The 17,936-nt window shown below is 31.9% G+C and overlaps 2 protein-coding genes and 1 long non-coding RNA gene across 6 annotated transcripts in view; 1 reads left to right on the forward strand and 2 right to left on the reverse strand.

The window, feature by feature from the left end:
- Window positions 1–40: 40 nt before the first annotated feature.
- On the reverse strand, window positions 41–1,993 carry LOC108741602. The gene is made up of 6 exons (XR_003232116.1): window positions 1,864–1,993; window positions 1,261–1,398; window positions 1,107–1,196; window positions 651–880; window positions 148–419; window positions 41–79 (listed from the first exon to the last, which is right to left on the reverse strand). It is a non-coding gene; the product is annotated as an uncharacterized LOC108741602 (long non-coding RNA).
- Window positions 1,994–5,355: 3,362 nt separating this feature from the next.
- Window positions 5,356–7,415, forward strand: LOC108741599. Its single transcript, XM_018476450.1, has 3 exons — window positions 5,356–5,559; window positions 5,626–5,769; window positions 5,822–7,415. Exons 1-3 carry the CDS (start codon window positions 5,510–5,512, stop codon window positions 7,278–7,280), a joined length of 1,653 nt encoding a protein of 550 aa, XP_018331952.1. The 5' UTR covers window positions 5,356–5,509; the 3' UTR covers window positions 7,281–7,415.
- Window positions 7,416–8,458: 1,043 nt separating this feature from the next.
- LOC108741609 (nuclear factor NF-kappa-B p110 subunit-like) overlaps window positions 8,459–17,936 on the reverse strand; it is a 33,764-nt gene continuing 24,286 nt past the window's right edge. For 2 of the 4 annotated variants that reach the window (XM_025979485.1, XM_018476460.1), the window contains exons 6-8: window positions 17,105–17,195; window positions 12,841–13,019; window positions 8,459–9,509 (exon numbers count right to left, since the gene is read on the reverse strand). In XM_025979485.1, coding sequence (XP_025835270.1) covers window positions 12,845–13,019; window positions 17,105–17,195 — 266 coding nt within the window. In that variant the 3' untranslated portion in view covers window positions 8,459–9,509; window positions 12,841–12,844. Of the gene's footprint in view, window positions 9,510–10,332; window positions 10,714–12,840; window positions 13,020–14,575; window positions 14,955–17,104; window positions 17,196–17,936 lie in introns of those variants that run through there. The other 2 variants (XM_025979486.1, XR_003232117.1) reach the window with 2 other exon arrangements.

Raw genomic sequence — 17,936 nt, forward strand, 5'->3', positions numbered from 1 at the left:
ATGAATTCTACTAGATAGAGCATGCAAGATAAATAACTATTTCAACTACTGGGTCATCTTTGTCTTCTCCAACGTCGATCTGAAACAGATACGGTGGTAACAGATTAATAATGAGCAATTAAAATTAATTATATCAACTATTTTTACCTTAATTAACCGTGGATTGTAACATTCTAAAGTTTGTAGGTGTGAAAGTAAACCAAATCCAGGAGGAATACCATCGCAAAGAAGTTGTTGTTTTAGTGGAATTCAAATAAATTTCCTCTTGCTCTCACTGATCTGCCGAAAATTAACTGCATAATGTTGAGAAGTGAAGACAAAAACAGCAAATCAAGAATACAGTCCAAGAAAGATAACACCATTGTAGACATTAATTGCTCGAGTATGTAACCTTAATTCTCTCTCAGTTGTTGAACGACCTGTAGAAATGGACAAAAAAAATAATTATTACGATATTAATTAAAGGGATTAAATAAAATATGAAAAATAATAAAAACATGCACCAAAAAGTAAGTAAAATAGATGAATTACAAAATGGTGATGTCCTGTCAGTATTATTCATGACACAGATAAATATTAAAAGCTATAGCAATAACCATAGACTGACGATCTCAATTAATGTTGTAGACAATAGATAATTGTTAGATTACCATAGACGTATGACGTCAATTTATGTTGTAGAAAATAGGTAACGGTTAAGAGAAACCAATGATGCCACAGATGTGCAACCTTATATACATCAGTGTCAATTGGACTACATCTATTTTATAAAAATTGCACCATTCAACTCCGAGAGGAAGGAGTATTAATAGAGCTCCATTTTTCTAGGTTTTCAATCCATACTTTTTGACTCCATCATTTAAAAGAATTAAATGAGAACCTGTTGAAACAATTCAATGTTAATTTCATCTTAAATATTATGTTTTAAAATATTAATAACTTTCGTCAATCAAATAATACTATCAAATTCGATCAATTGTTACCACTATAAGTCAGAAGAGTAAAAAAATTATAGTAATAATTATTTTCAAACAAATAGAATAAAAGATTTGAAAATTTACAAATCATTTCATAAATGTGACTATAAAATAATTAAGAATTCTTACCCTGTGGTGTGAGTGGTGCTCTGCTTCTCCACGTTTCAAGCCCTTCTGATTTTCCTTCATTACGTTCATTTACTATGCTTTATTGGAAACCTGTTAGAACAACTTAATATTAGTTATATGTTCACTATGTTATCTTATTATTTATGATAATTACCGTTGTTAGCAACTTATGTCCTATGATTTTTTTGACCAGCTCATTAGAAGTATTCTTGGAAATAAAAGTCTGACTGCCATAAATATTACATGTCAGTAGTTTGATCTTCTAATCGAAGTATGTTATATCACAGCAAACCTATATTACAAAAAAAAGTTATTAAAACACAGTCTAGCGAATAACAAGGTAAAAATGAGAATTTATTCTAACAGAAATTAAGAATTGTGAAGGCAGAATAATATTTCTCACAAATATTTTACATATTTTGGCAATAAATGAAAGCAATTCTTCACGACGTAGTCACACCGATATGATAAATCTACAATCATCGCTTAAAAATGTTTTCCAAATTCAAAAATTCTAGCAAGGCCCTAATTAATCGACCTCAAATAAATTAATAATCTAAAAATTCACGGTAGATGAATGGACAGGCAAGATGCCAAGATGAACGAACCCCCATGTTCAAGAACGAAGCTAACACGCCACAGAAGACACTCACGACAAAAATAATCTAAGCAACGGTAATCGAAACCTATCAATCACTAATTGGAAATGTATTCCACACAATAAAACTAAAATCGAATAAGGATTAGGGTCAAATACCTTTAGGCGTCGTCTTCATTTATGGACAGCAAAAATATGTGAGCTGTCGCCTCGAAGAGCCAAGACCGACCGAAGACAAGATGACAGTTGCGATCGCCGGAAGATCTATAGATATTCCTTCTATACTTGATACATAGNGATTGGTTTTAGATAAAATCTTTTGATAAATTCACATGGATGTACTAGCATGTAACAGTAAAAGAAATTTTACTTCAGCATAGTTGACGAACACTCAATCTCTAAGAACTAATGCAATATTTCCAAATAAATTAATTCAAAAAATATTTGTGTGGAATCTTGTTTAACATATGAATGGTGTATTCATGGGTGTACTTAAATAATATTAAAAATCAGTAATCCTTCATACATGCGGAAAAGTGCGCAAATTTCTTAACGTCACTGTTATGTCCCACATTTCTACAATAGATTACATTAGAAGAGGAATTATTAATAATCTTATTAATCATTAGTAATCTTCGATCCTGTTAAGAAATATACGTATACTACGTACAAATATTATATTTTCAACACAAAAATCTAACAAACGAATCCTTCATTTTAAAAACTTATAAAGCCCCTTTATGGAAAGAATTATTATTTTTTTTAAAGTAATTTCATTCATACTCTCCATTACCGCCATTTCGACATTCACTTAAAGGATTTTCGGTTATTAATTCGAAATGGCGAGAAGGAAGAAGCAGAAGTAGTGTCTCATTAATAAAAAATGACCTTTTGGTTTACATTAATTACAAAAATTGAATGTAACAATGTATGTGACACACTTATTGTATATAAAAAATGCGAAAAATATAGTTTTTATAAAATTAAATTGCGTAAAGAAATATGGGCACCTGTAGTTATTTGGCATCGGCCCGTTCTTACTTGTTCTAATTTGACCAGTAATAACTGAGAAGACCGAAAAATAATACAAAATGTAATTCATAATTTAATCACCAAACCAAATAAAGTAAATATAACAGAGAAAAAGAAAATTGTAATATTTTCACCATTACTTAATGACGTTCATCGAGAGAAAATTGCAAAACCTCTCGATTTGGACAAAGTATAATTGATATTTTTGCACAACATTAAATAAAAAAGCCTCATAATTTTGCATTAAGCAAAGCGTCTTCGGTTACCTACGTGAAGTTAAACAGTTATGAGGTTTAAAATTTCACGTCAAATCGGCCAAACTTATGAAGTATTTATTATTTGTATTTAAAAACAAATTTTTCTTCATTTTAAGGAAATACTTTTTCAAATACTTGTAATAATGCTTTTTATCTGTAAACGGTTTATAAACAATTCAACTCAACAGGATAAATTGTTCAGAAAGCTGTTATAATAACTATAATAATGCAAATGTATTTGCCAGTAGAAAATACACATACGTGAATAGAAGCATACTATTTCTCGAGGCAAATACCTAACCGATGACGCGATTATAAAAAAACTTGGTTAAAGAGATTAGAACGAAGGCAAACAGATATCACTTGGAAAGAATGTTATGGTTGTAATTAGCAATGATTTTTAAAAGTGGAGAAATAAAGTGCAGAATTTAGATATTTTCGAAAGAAAACACTGTCACAAATTTCTCAATCTTTGGACAGAAGATTAATAAAAGTTCATTCCTTTGCCTTATCATGAAGCATCTACTGGAATATTACTCATTATTACTTTTTATACTCTTATCTTCCNTATTCTACCCACAAAGGGGATACACATACGTAAATAGAAGCATATTATTTCTGACAAATACCTATCCGATGATGCGATTATAAAAAAACTACGTTAAAGAGATTAGAACGAAGACAAACAGATATCACTTGGAAAGAATAGTATAGTTAGTCGTAAGTTGTAATGATTTTTAAAAATGCAGAAATAAACTGCGGAATTTCTCAATTTTAGGACAGAAGATTAAAAGTTAATTAATCGCTTTGTTCTTATCGTTGTTACAATGTGCTTTTTTTTCTTAATCAATCGCTATTTTTTGGTTATGAAGTATCTATCCCTCCGACTATTACACTTTTATTACAATTTTATATTCTCATCACAATTTTACCAAATAATGCTAACAATTTTTTGTTTTTAACGATGAGCATTTTTCTCTATCGGAAATGTTATAAAATGTTGCAATGTACAGGACAAAAGTTAAAAATGGCCACATTAGACTAATATACAAATCAAAATAAATAACATTAATTTACTTACCAGTGTAAAGTATTGTAAAGTCATAATTATTTTCATGGACTGTTTATGTATCAGGAAAATTTAAATTAGTCTATTAAAATCCAAAAATTCAGTTGCTTACAAATTTCGACTCGCACTGTAAATATTTATATATTTATCTAGACTAGAATACAGCGCACGCATATGATTTGGTCAGAATTTAAAATGTATAGTTTTAATAAATTTTTCATCTTTCTTATAGGCAACCCATTTCACTGCGGAGTATTATGACAGTAGCAGTTCTGAATTCCTTTAATTGTTAAAGACTCGAGTTTAAAATATTAAATATTAATTTTTAAACAGAAAATTTTAGTTTTACTGCTTTATTACATTTTGGCATTGTCAGTTCGTATAATATATAATTAAATTAATTTATCACGAAATAAAAACGACGCATTTAAATTGGTTGTAAAAAGTGCATTTCGATAATTTCCAAATAAAAAATTATTTTTCCTGATGCCCCAAAACAACTTTAATACATTTTGTTACTTTCAGCCGGTTTAATAAGACAAAACTTAAGAAATAAAAACAACGTTTACAAAAAGGGAGATTGAAACCGTACCAGGGTGATTTTCAGTTCTAAATTTCATTGACTGAAGCCTCAACGTTAATACATTTTCATATTTTCAGAGCAATTAATGTGGGATAGATTAATTTATTGAGNAATTCTTTTCAAATTATACATTTTGATACATTCAGTTCTTTTAATAAGGGAGAAAAAGACGTTTTTAAATTGGGGATTTCCCAATATAAAATTAATTTCCCTGGTGAAAAAAAATTTCTTAAGTACTCTTGATAAGGACCCAAGTTAATCAAAACAATTATAAAATTATTATTAAGTTAAACAATCAAACTTTTTTGAAACGTTATAAAGTACTTTTTTCTTATTATTTAGAAAAGGTTTCGCGGGAGGTAACTTGCCAGATACATACATATATTTACTATCATAGATAATTTACTATCGAGAAATATGCATATGATCAGATATGATGTAAAATAGTAGTTGCATTGAAGTTGCATTCTATCGTCTACTCTACACTTCTATTTTTTATTCTATTCTTTTTTAATATTAGTACTGAATAGGTAAGTACTACCGATTTGCTAAAGCTCTCACATTCTGAAGTTGATTGGTTTTAGATAAAATCTTTTGATAAATTCACATGGATGTACTAGCATGTAACAGTAAAAGAAATTTTACTTCAGCATAGTTGACGAACACTGATATATACTGATACGTTCACTTGAAACTGTTAAATTGAACATTTCTTGACATCTGTCAAACTGATCTAAATGTCAAACATATGACAGAATAACAATAGGGAAATTGTTTTAATGCTTTCTCCAAAACAAGAAATTGCCAGTAAAATCATAAAAGTATGAAAATTCGACCTTTAAGAATAAAAAGAGGAGTTCGAAAATGTTAAATGATAGTGACGATGACGACTTTTCTTCCTCTTTTGCATCAAAGTAACAACGATGCGTTTAACCATAAGTCAAAATATTCAAGTAACCGTTTGATTGCTTCTGTTTTAGATCAAATTTAGCTCACCTATTTAGTAATAAAGTTACCAAAGGCCTGGATAGTTCACTGATTTACAACGCTCCAAAACAACCTCGAAAACAAGCAACAGAAACCAGTTCACTTTTGTGTGCTAAAGTTGTTACTATCGTTGAAGGGTAGGTGTACCCTAAGACCTAACATGTAGATTTTAACATTTTTATTTGCTAGTTTAAAAGAAGATTCAACAAATGCTAAATATGGATTGGCTATTGTAGGAAATGAATCATTAAAAACCTACGAGTTGATTTTGTACAGAACTAAACAGAACATTCTATCAAGAACAAAGATATCATCTTCTTTTAATTTCTCCATTCAAGATTACGTCTTTGGTTCATTTAGTGACAGAACACGTCAATGGGTTGTAAAATTTAAAGATAGGAACGATGTTTCTGATTTTTGTGACAAACTTAATAATACAGGAGCTGGAATTATAAGAACAAACACGGAAGCTCACAGAGCTATATCAAGTAATGAGCCTGTGCAACGTCAAAGTCCAGATATACAGAAAGGCCCTATTTTAAAAATAGAAACAGAAAAAGATAGATATGAGGAGAATGACTTTACAACAAATATTTCTAGCAAAATTAGAGAGTTTAGTAGTGGTATCTCTAAAATTGGAGTCCCAGTCCTTCCTCGAGCATCACCTGCCATTCCTTGTACAGATATTAATAGCAAGCAATTTAATGATAGTCAACTAATTTCAAAAAGTTCTGATGACATTGTACAAATTGAAGATACAAAAATTTCATCTGCAAATAACTTAAATATACAACTAAATGTATCAGAACCTCCTCAGAATCAATTTGTTCAAAATGTACATTTTTCAAATTCCCAAATATTATCCGTGCCAGATCCGATAAATTTATTAGCAGCAGAAACAAGGATTGCAAACTGTGAAACAAAATTAAGTTTAGCTCAGATTCAGTCTAAACTTGACCAACTTTTACAATCTGCAAATAATTTGCCTGAGCCACAATCAAAAGTATTACAGTCAAAAAATAAAGCCCTACAGTTGAAGATAGATAACTTAGAGGCAGAAATAGGAAAACTAAAAACAGAAAATGTCAAATTACATTGTAACTACAATGAAAGCGGTGCAAACCCTCAGTTTATTGAAACATTAGAAATTGAAAACCAAGAGTTAAAAAACAAAATTTTAAATTATGAAGTTGATGTACTAAATGCTAAGAAAGAAATAGAACTTTGTCATGAAGAAAGATCTAATACATCTCGGCTAATAGAACAAAATCAAAACTTGCTAGAGGACAATGTGAAACTACAAAATAAAATAAAGGAATATGAAGGACAATTAAAAGAACTGAATAAATTAAGACATACAACTATTGAACTGAAGGAAAGTATTGAAATAAAAGAACAACAGTTGCTGGAATGCAAACATGAACTGGAATGTTTTAATCCTGAGGGAGATAGAGTTAACAAAATGGAAAAAATGAAAATTCTCGAAAGAGAAATAAAAGATATTATGAATGATATGTACCAAACAATTATCAGTTCTGGTAACAGTGTAAAATATCCAATAAGTGAGGAATTTAAACTTATTTTAGTGAAACTTGTTAAAAACAGTACTTTTAAAATTATAGAGGAGATACAAAAGAAATTTGCATAAGCAGCTGTGATATTTTCTAAATACATATACGAATTTTCATTGTAATAAAGTTTCTTATAACTACAATTGTTATTAACTAATTATTAAATGTGATACCTGATACAGTCTTGTAAAAATATAAAAGGATATTTTGAACAGATTTTTAGTTCCCTTTTAGAAACCAAAAAGTAAAACTGCCAATTTCAAATCGTAATAAAACTGGGAAAACATCTTCACTTTTTTTACTTGGCGCATTTCTTACCTCGATTCAATTTTTTCAGTTTTACGATTGTGAACCGAAAAAAAATTAAAATATTTTTAACAAAAATTTAATTTCAACTGTCCTTTTTTAGCATATTTAAAGAAATTTAGTACCCGGGAAATTTCAGAAAAAAACTAGGGAATAAAAAATCCACCTGACAACATTAGATATTAGGAATAGAAAAGGTTAAAGATGAGAAGGTATTAGAAAAAGTAGTGAGGAGAGGTAGGATGGGATGTCCACCTTATGAAGGGTAAGCTAGAGAAATACTAGAAGCAGAAACAACAGTAAAGAGGGGAAGAGAAAGATTTAAATTAGATTACTGTTTCCTTGTAGCAGGGATGTGAGATGTCGTAATTTTGGGGAAATACGAAGATTGGCTCAGGATAGGAAAGACGATAAAAATTTAAATCTCTATAGGGTCAAAGTTGAAAATATTTTTTTGTTAAATAGAAAACAAGATGACAGTTTTCTTCGTAATTAGGGTACTAAAATTTATCACAAGTTGACTTTTTCCAATGGTTAATACATTTTCACTTTATATATTATTGGGCTACTTTAATATATTCAGACTTTGTAATCAACGAAATCATGAACTAAGTATACTAGCGAAAATTATTACTTACATGTTCGAAATCCTGCAATCTCGCCTCGTCAAGCGCGTTCCTGAATTAATCAGCTGATTAAAAATTAAGCCGGTGTTCTATTTCGAAAATAGGTCAGGTGGTAAGGACGTCAGGGAGGACAGTTTTGTTACAATTTTAAATTTTTCTAACGGCGTTTCACGGATCCTAAAAATTTATTTTATTTATTGAAGTGAACGCCAGTCAAGTATCTAATCTAATAAAATACTTTTAAAATACATGCAACATTCAGCAAACTTTAATTTATAAAGTACATAAACTTAGTAGGTACCTGGTAAAATAATTAAACAAAAAAAAGTTAAAAGTTTATTTTAATATAAAAATGTAGAACATCGTAATCAAAATATCCCCAACGTAGAAAAGACATCGATATAAACTATATATCCATATGCATATGTGTACAAGTGTACGCTTATAAGTATGTTAAGCCAGCTAATTAACTGTTAATTCAAAACATAGTAACAAGTAATTATTAGTTTCAAACTTTATTAGCAGGAATGTGTAAATACTAAAAAAATATTGATAGTGTGGAACCGAAAAGGAAAATTTCGCATTGTCGATTTCTTATAAACTTAACTTATACAGCAAAACAACTATTTTCAATAAGAAGAAATTTTCTAAATAAGCAAGGCATGCATTTCAAGCAAGAATATACCAAGTATGACAACATATTCGCATCTCTTCCCCTGATACCTATGAACAGGATTTTTCAAGCAACTTAAAGGGGTGAAGGGTTTTATTTATCAATAATCAACAACGACGTTTCGATTTTGGTGTAAATCTTCCTGAGGGATATACAAAAATGCACAATGTAAGCCGTTACTTGAAGTAAATTATTATTATTATTATTATTATTAATTACTATTAACTGTATTTATGTAAGCTTGGGGGATCTACAGTTTTTTTTTGCACCTTTCACTTTTTCTGCAACTCTAAGTTATCATACTTCAAGTGACCTTATAATCCAGTAAGTACCTACACTTATTGCCCTTCAAGTAACGAGATAGCATAGGGGCATTTTTGTATATTATTGTAGCCCTGAGGAAGTTTTACACCAAAAGCGAAACGTCGGTATCGATTATTAATAAATGAAACACTTCTCACTCCTCTAAGTTGCTTGAATAGTCCTATACCAACTATGTGCAATAAGTACTTAATTAATAATTGTAAAAATGTATAAACATCCTCATAAGAGTAAAATGTGCTTCTTCAAAACTTAAACAAGGCATTTAATTAATAATCTTAAATTAGTAGCTTAAACAATTAACATTTCGTCATCCTTACTTTTGGGGGTTGGTGCATGCTATTATTACGGGTACATAATAATGCATGATTTCAACACACCTAGAAAAAGGGTAGTGACCTAATTAATTTACAATTAATAAAGATACTAATTTTGTGTTAATCCTATGGAATTTGTGATATTATATTCAAAAAAGCACCCTTCACCTATGATGATTCTTATAAGCTGAAATGGTCCGAGAGGCGAGAGCAAAAGTGGTTAACGATTCAAATTTGAGTGCTCTTCATTAATGGGTTTTTCAGTAAAGGGCTCCTCCTCCCAAAATAGCACACGAGATTCAGGTACTTTAGCATTGCAAAAATTACCGGCCATTCAAATTACGCATTTTTTTGTCAGCATTTTTAATTATTATGTCGCATAATTTGGTGAGCATACGGACTATATATACAGAAGGAGCGAATATAAAGATAGAAGACGAAAAATTAGAAGAAGCGGCTGCTTTTCGATATCTAGGAAGTTAGACAAGTCAAGATAGAAGAAGTAGTAGAAATATGCAAAACAGAGAATAGCGCCTTCGACAAAACTTCTACGGTCGCGAACAGTTAATGTAGAAAGAAAAATAATGTTAAAGGTGTATGTTTGGAGCACGGCGCTGTACGGGTGCGAAATATTGACAGTGACAGCGTTCGAAATGTGGTGTTACAGGCGAATGATGAGGATACCATGGATAGAGAAGGTTAGAAATGAAGAGGTATTAGAAAGAATAGGAGAACAGAGGATTCTATGAAAGTCAATAAGAGATATGTTGGTAGGACACCTTCTTAGGCATAAAGGGCTAGTCAGAGAAATATTAGAGGCAGAAACAGGAGTTAAGAGGAGTAGAGGTAGACCTAGATTAGATTACTGTTCACAAAATGTGGGATGTTCTCGTTTAAGAGACATGCGAAGATTAACTCAGGATAGGAATGAGTTCTTAAAACTGACGACCTTATGATGATACGACTATATTTTTTGCTGCTTCTCTCTTAAACTAAAAGAAATGTTGAAATATTTTGAACACAGCCATCTCACCCAAAGTTGAGTGGCTTTATTTTGCTCTCGCCACCGGGATAGAACAGGGGCAGGATGGGAGGAATACGAATGCATGACTATGTACAAATTTTTATTGAAAAACCAAATACTTAACAAAAAATAAAGATTCTCTAAAAATGTTAAATTTTTCATAACAAAAGCAATCAACATTAAAAAAAAAAAAGGAACGATAATCACAAAAAAAACATAGGTCGATTTCTGCCCTTTGTTAACCTGTAAAACAATTAAATATTGACGCCTTTGAACCACATAGCACACTATAGTGCATTCAAGAAATAACAGAGAGTAATAAATAAATGATATTCTACCAATAAAAAGAAGTCACTTCTATGCTCGCGAATGGTTAATTTAGAAACTCGAACAAGGTTGTTAAAGGTGTATGTTTGGAATGCGGCGCTGTACGGGTGTGAAATATGGACAGTGGGCGCGACAGAAAAAGAAAAGGTTAGAAGCTTTTTATTATTATTTTAAACTCAATAGCGGCTCCACACAATATGGCCGATACCTGCCATTATGACTTGAATAGAAACAAATGGACAAATTATAGAAGAAAAATTAGGCTAAATGGGCCAAAAGATCATTGCTTTACTTCTCAACAAGAGAGACAGAATTTAACTTGTTCAAAAATATAAACGTATACAAGTTCATCCTTGGTAAATAAATTAAATTGAAAACTCAGTATGACATCGATGCAGGACAGATGAAATATTGGCTTGTAAAAGAAACCATGCAAGACAATTATGAAGTACAAATGACTTAAAGGCGGATGTGCAGTTTATGACACCATCTTAGAAGACGGTTCCACAAAATGGCAAACATTGACAGTAGATACTACTAACATTATTTTTTGACGGATATGCTTAGAATCATATAACCTATTACGGTATGAAAAAACAACTCTCACTACGTTTGTATTGTAATCAAAAAGATTAAAGATAGGAGTAGAAACTATACGTGGTTTGCTTACATTGGTTAATTATGGCGCGAGTTGTAAGAACGTCACTAAGTTGTGGTACGCTGCGCAGTAAGGCAGTGCGCATCCGAAGTGACGCGTTTAAACAAAGAATTTTTTTGTACATTTTATACAGCAAAAGCTCTATAATTAGTATGAAATCATAGGGAATACGTTCTAAGGTTCTAAAATAAAATCAATGTATTCATAAATTTGCAATTAAAATTAATCGTTACAATCAGCTTTAGACAAGAGTTTAAAAAATTTAGTGATTTTTCTTGTTCCAGTCGGTTACATCTCTTATAAAAGTCGCCTCGGCATGAGCCAATAGTACTCAAAAAATGTAGATACGTTGAAAAATAACACCGAATTCTTGTTACTCGGTTACATTTTTTTATAAAAGCTGCTTCGGCACGAACCAACTGTACTTACTGTACATACTCAAAAGATGCCGATACATTAAGGGGATTCAGAGGTACACGCGCCGTAGAGTAAAAACACGCTTATCGGTTCTAGATATCATGAGTTCAATGTTTGGAACAAAGGTCTGAAATTTTGTAGTAAGATGGATAAAGCTTTGTTCTAAAGCCTGTCGAAGGCCATTTTTTAATTTTTTAATTTCTATTGAAAATACGTATCCTACAAGAAGCATCAACTTTAAGCACTTGTAAAAGTTTTTAATGACCATATTATTGAAAACCAACAACGTACCGAGTTAGTGTGAACCTTTGTCTATTACCATATAAAAAATTAGATGTTTATCTTGCAGCGTTAAATCACAATGTTTAGAACAGAAACCCATGTCTTCGAAAAAATTCACACTAGGCACGAGCGGTCTATTGCGGTCAATCACCCCCTTAATAAATGACACCGAATCCTTTTCTATTTATCGATTGCAACAGCGAAATAATGAAATTTTTAATCGCGAATATAGGAACTGGGTAGCAACTTTTTCACCGCGAATAAGGAAACCGCGAATAAGGAACTTTTACTGTATTTACAGTGTGTTCGTGTTCATCACGCAGCGGACAGTTGCGTTTTCTATTCTTTGTAAAACTTTTTGCACTTATTCGCTTCGGGGATAAGCAGTTAATACTTCTACCTCTAATCTTATTGATTCCTTCCTTTTGTTTGATGGTCAGTATGGCAGTATTGCCTGCTCTACTGTATTATCTCTACAATTCTTACGCGTTTTGGCCTTTTAGGTTAGGCTATACTGACTGGATTGCAATACGTAAAGCTAACTTCAAGGAAGGTGCCCTAAACTGCACTTTACTGATTTATTAAAAAGAATTATGATACAACACATGATACTGCATGAAACAAACACATCATTACCCTTCCGGCACGAATTCATACAAAAATAAAATAAATTTTGAAAAGCTTACCGTTTTATTCGGTGTCGCTGCCAGAAGTGTTAAACAAATTGGCGTCTTCGTTGGAAGAGTTGACCTCGTACTGCGGAAGGTATATGAAGGTACGAGGTTCACTACGTTCATCGCCTCGTACTAATTCTACCTTAACCTTCACCGGAGAGTCTATGTTGACATCTACATACCGTGGTGTCCTAAATTAAATTTAATAATGGAAAAAAAAATTGTATTTACTTGTAGATAATTTATAAAATACAAAAACATTTTACAAATTACAGTCAGCAAGGTCACTTCGTAAGTCCTTTAATTGGGACGGTCGGAATTGGCATAGTCCGTAATAAAAATGTCGCATTTAGTTTTTTCTTTCAATTTACTACCTAGATCTGCAGCGATTGCTGACAGAACTATGACAGACGTAGCGGATATAGTAAACATAGGAAAGAGATGTCAGGTAGAATTTGCAGCGGACACTAATAAAGAAAAAGGAATAAGATTACACCAATTGTTGTGTAACAGAAAGAGAAGCAGACAAGTAGAATGTTGCCAGCATCGGACTTTAAAGAAAGTTCAACATTCTCAGGAAGTTAGGATAGCAAGGACCAGGTGCGCAACAACGTTATAGTTTGACTGGGTGCTCCCATCATAATATTATAAATATTGATGTACTGCGGGTGTGTATTAGCTGAAAAGATCGAGTTCGGCTGCTCTTTTACGAGCCTGAACTATTTGAACCAAACTTTCAAGTTGGGTTATTATATGAATCGACTGGAATTGACTGGATGCCCAACCCAATTGAGTGGGTGCCCGGGCACCCGTTGTTGAGCCCCTGATTCTCACAGACTTATTTATTGTAGACTTTGCCAATTTTGATCGTTCCAACTATAGTCCAATCAATAACGAGTGAAGTCTACCATTTACTACACATCCCGTTCAAACGTTTGCCACACCAATGGGGTAACGACCCATTTTGGGGCTCGGTCAAAAATGATAGAATGATTGATTCCCGTACACAGGTGAACAACTAGTCTAGTATATGTCCCTTCCCCTCTCGATTCCACACGACCCACCCTTTCCCAATCTGGGTCTGCTTTTGCGCTTATACATTTTTTTATTTATGCTTTTTTAATGGTCTTAAAAGTCCAAAATTGATATTAACAAAGTATCATGAAATCGAGTAAATGGCCATCTGGATAGAATGGAAGTTAAAAAATACGTATTTGTTAAAAAAAAAAATGAGGTATACTTCGTTTAGTTTCTGTAGCGATGTGACCTTCAGTTTGACCGGCGCAAAGTAGAAAAGAACAGCACTAGGCCAGAAAAGAAACTCTCGGTCAAACTCTTAACCGGTCAGGAGCGTATAATCCGTACAGTATTGCTCGAAAAAATTGGCCATTTTATCCACTAAAATTACATTGCTCAAATGTGCTGTTATTGGTACCATTTACTACTGAAAATATCAACGAGATGTTTATTTATATTTGAAGACATATTAAAGGCTTTAACGCTTGTTTTCGACTCGCACTACTATTCGTGATTGAATAAAACTTTTGGCACATACTGTATGAAAAAGTATGTTTAATGAACAAAAGTCGAGAGTATTTCTCCCTACCTACGATTTTGCCAGCGCGCATCCAAGATATTGGAAGGGGCACATCGCTAGAGAAAGTAAATGAAGTATATGTACCTACAAAACTAATGAAAAAGTTGACAGTTTTGTTATTTTGTTTCTGTGGGTCTTCAATAAACGTACCAGAAAATGAGTGACCGTTCCCCACGTCCCCCTTCGTTAAGCCGTTGCCCCAGAAATTGCTTTATGCCCTGTAAACGCTCACATGGTAATATCTCTAAAAGGAACTGAGTTTAAGCATTAATTTCAACGTGTTTCACTGATTTTTTTTGGACTCTATTCCAGCCGTGTTAGTTTAAGCCAGCACAAGGTGGTACCTACTACTCCTTCGTAGTGATGTCTGATGTAAACAATGAAGACTATTATTTTCCAAAATTTCGCGTGATATAATTAACATTTTGACACTAGAGTGTGCTAAGTATCGTTGGGGAGGATAAAAAGGGGGAAAATACAGTACGTCATAAGAGGGAGAAGGGTCAAAAATCTTCTTAATCGGGAAGTCCTAAATAAAAAAAAAAATGCCTAGTTTTACTGTTCTTTTAATTAAAAGTTTCTATAATACTAATCGAGTTTTTAATTACCCCATTTTTCCCTAACCTCAGCCCTAAGCTTAATTTCTTTTAGACAATTTGGACTTTTCATATGAACCAGCAAATTGTTTTCCAATATAAGAAGCAATAAAATTATATATACGGATTTATCCATTATTTATTTGTATGTTGCTTATTATACCTTATGGATTGAAATATCAAACAACCTATTTACAATTACTAACGTTAAGTAAAAATTCAGACAACCACTTTGCGAAATCTTAATTGCTTTTATTTAATCCGCTGCATTAAAATAAGCAACGTCGTTATCCTTTAACGATAAGCTGAAGTGTTTCCGGTGATATCACGCACATTGACATTTATCATTTCAATGTTTTAAATAAAAAAGAAAACATGAAATTAAAATAAATTTTCTATGAAAATTTAATTTCAAAAATATTCAAAGACCACGTTGTTTTATGGATGAAGGCGCCGTAGGGGGTTAAAAAGAGCCTAAAATAGTGCCATATGATTTATGGAAAGCCCTTGAAAAGCATAAATCACATTTTGACTCAAATTTGGATATATTAAAGTGAAATAATTTTTACCATTACAGAAAACTTTAAATTAATAAGGAAAAAATGTTGCTGCTGTTACGTTCTCGCCGGGAATAGAACTCCGGTCTCCAGCTTTAGGCACCATTGCTGTACTACTAAGCTACGAAAGGTGACCGCGACAACACGACGTTACGTGCGTACCTACGTATGTCACAGTATCAGTCGAACCAATGTATACTCGGGATCGATTCTCGGCGAGAAATTTTTTTTCATTAATTAGAGATTTTCTATCGGGATCCGTCAAATGGGCATACACCATCTGGTGACAAAATTTATAACTCGAATGAGGGAAAAATTTACATAGGAACTGTACACGCAAATTGTAAAATTGTTTATTAAAATAATAAAACACGTTAAAAAAGTAAAAATTTTTTTGATGATGGAGTCGACGAAGTTTTCTTCTAAAGTTAAATCAAATAAAAAGTTAATATGTTCAGTGAAAAGCTGCAATAGCACTTCAGACATAGATCTTCACTCTTCACCTACATTAACTACTTTCCAATAAAAACTAACCGTTTTATATATGTAAAAAATATATTCGGAAAATTAGAGAAAAAAGTAAACTAATAGAACCTTGGATGAAAGCAGTACGTATCAAAGAAGTGAATTCCGGAATAAAAATTTGTTCACGTCATTTTATGATTATCATGATTATATTTCAGCAAGTATTTACCATCAGCCATAACCTGAATATTTAAAACTAGAATCATACTAAAATTATAAAGTGAGAAATTAGTTATTCCTGTGTAATTGATTTAACATAATTCTAATGATACGATATAAGTATTTTGAGGTTAAGAACCTACCTGCTGCAATACAACAAAGTTGCAATAATGTGTTTGCAACGTTCTCTTAAATCGGCTTTACACGTGCAAGTGATTGATACGATATTGCTTAAATCACCCAGAATCAACTCACCAATTATATAACGTGAATCACCTTTTAAATCCAAAATTTGTAAAAAGTAGGCAGTAAACTTGACGGAATTTGAAGGCTAGCTTCCGGATTTGTTATTTCCGAATTTTATAATGTGATTGGCATTAAAAACACGCTCACCTTCAACGAAATTTCCTTTCCGAGGCTTTGTGTCAGCCCAATCACATATTGTGTCAATACTTATAATTTTATCGTAATTTAAAAACTTGGAAATTGCACGGTACACTATAGGAACTACGATAAATTTTCTCTAATCGGCGCCATGTTTTTAGGCTCCTCCTATTCGACGGGTCCCAATAGTGGTTTAAATTATATCAAAAATTAGTTCACTTTAATGCAATCTACAGAAACGAAAAAGGATAAAACCAGCAAATGCAGTTACAGAACATAATATTATGAAATGTACACAAATATCGAGAAGAATACGTTTATTTTTCAAAATTTGAAGTGAAATGGTTTAAAACTGAGATTTGTTAAAAATTCCCATCAAGTAGAACCCGGTGTCATATAAATGGGGTTTTGTTAGTCTTTAAAAGTCTACTAAATATCTTGAATGTTTATTTACTCACCTTAACACTATGGCAAACTGACGATGTATATCGGTAACATCAAAAATACCGAAGTCCTCCCAGGTTTCGTTAAAGAAACGGACCTTCACTTCTGAAACGTGATCACAAAAAAATGTCGCAAAATATGCTACGTACTCTGTTTAAACGAGATTAAAACAATCACTTGAAAATTTTTAGTTTTAGGAGTATCACACCCATGTCAAAAAACAAAAAAAAAAATGGATCATTTCGTTTGAATTGACGAAGCAATGACACGCATCCAGCAGAACTGGGAATGCTACAGCTTCGAAATTATTTTTATCAAATAGAACTTTTATAGACAATCGAATCGATATCTCTTTACATTTCCTATGAAAATTATTTAAAATCAAGTATGGATCAAAATACGCTCAGCGGATTGACATTAATTTCAATAGAAAATGAGGTGGCAACTTCATTAAATTATAATAATTTAATTTCTACTTTTGCAGAAATTAAAGCTAGAAAATCTATTTGTTCTTTTTATTGATATTTATATTGTTTAATTCTGAATTGTACGACACGTTTTGTTGTTTGGGAATATTAGAAACATTTGCATAAATGAAGATTAAAAAAAATTTTTTTTTGATATCTACATATACACGACAGCCAATATTTTTAAAGTCGACTATTTAGCAGTTTGCCCGGAACGGCCTTAACTCTAGAAACGGCCCTGGTTATAGTAAAAAAACAATAAATTTACTGTTTCTTTTAAGGATGTTTGGGAGGTACAATCGGAGACAAGAGTACATAAAATTAGAAATTCGTAATTAATTAGGTTTTGCAGCATGAGATAAATAAATACTATCTATAC

This window comes from Agrilus planipennis, unplaced genomic scaffold (assembly GCF_000699045.2).
Source record: "Agrilus planipennis isolate EAB-ADULT unplaced genomic scaffold, Apla_2.0 scaffold320, whole genome shotgun sequence".
Classification (NCBI taxonomy): Eukaryota; Metazoa; Arthropoda; class Insecta; order Coleoptera; family Buprestidae; genus Agrilus; species Agrilus planipennis.

Bases quoted from the DNA above. Each gene is read 5' to 3' on its own strand.
- LOC108741599 (XM_018476450.1), top strand. From the start codon at position 5,510: ATGTTAAATGATAGTGACGATGACGACTTTTCTTCCTCTTTTGCATCA. The intron at 5,560-5,625 runs GTAACAACGATG...CTTCTGTTTTAG, and splicing joins TCTTCCTCTTTTGCATCAAA to ATCAAATTTAGCTCACCTAT. The intron at 5,770-5,821 runs GTAGGTGTACCC...TTTATTTGCTAG, and splicing joins GTTGTTACTATCGTTGAAGG to TTTAAAAGAAGATTCAACAA.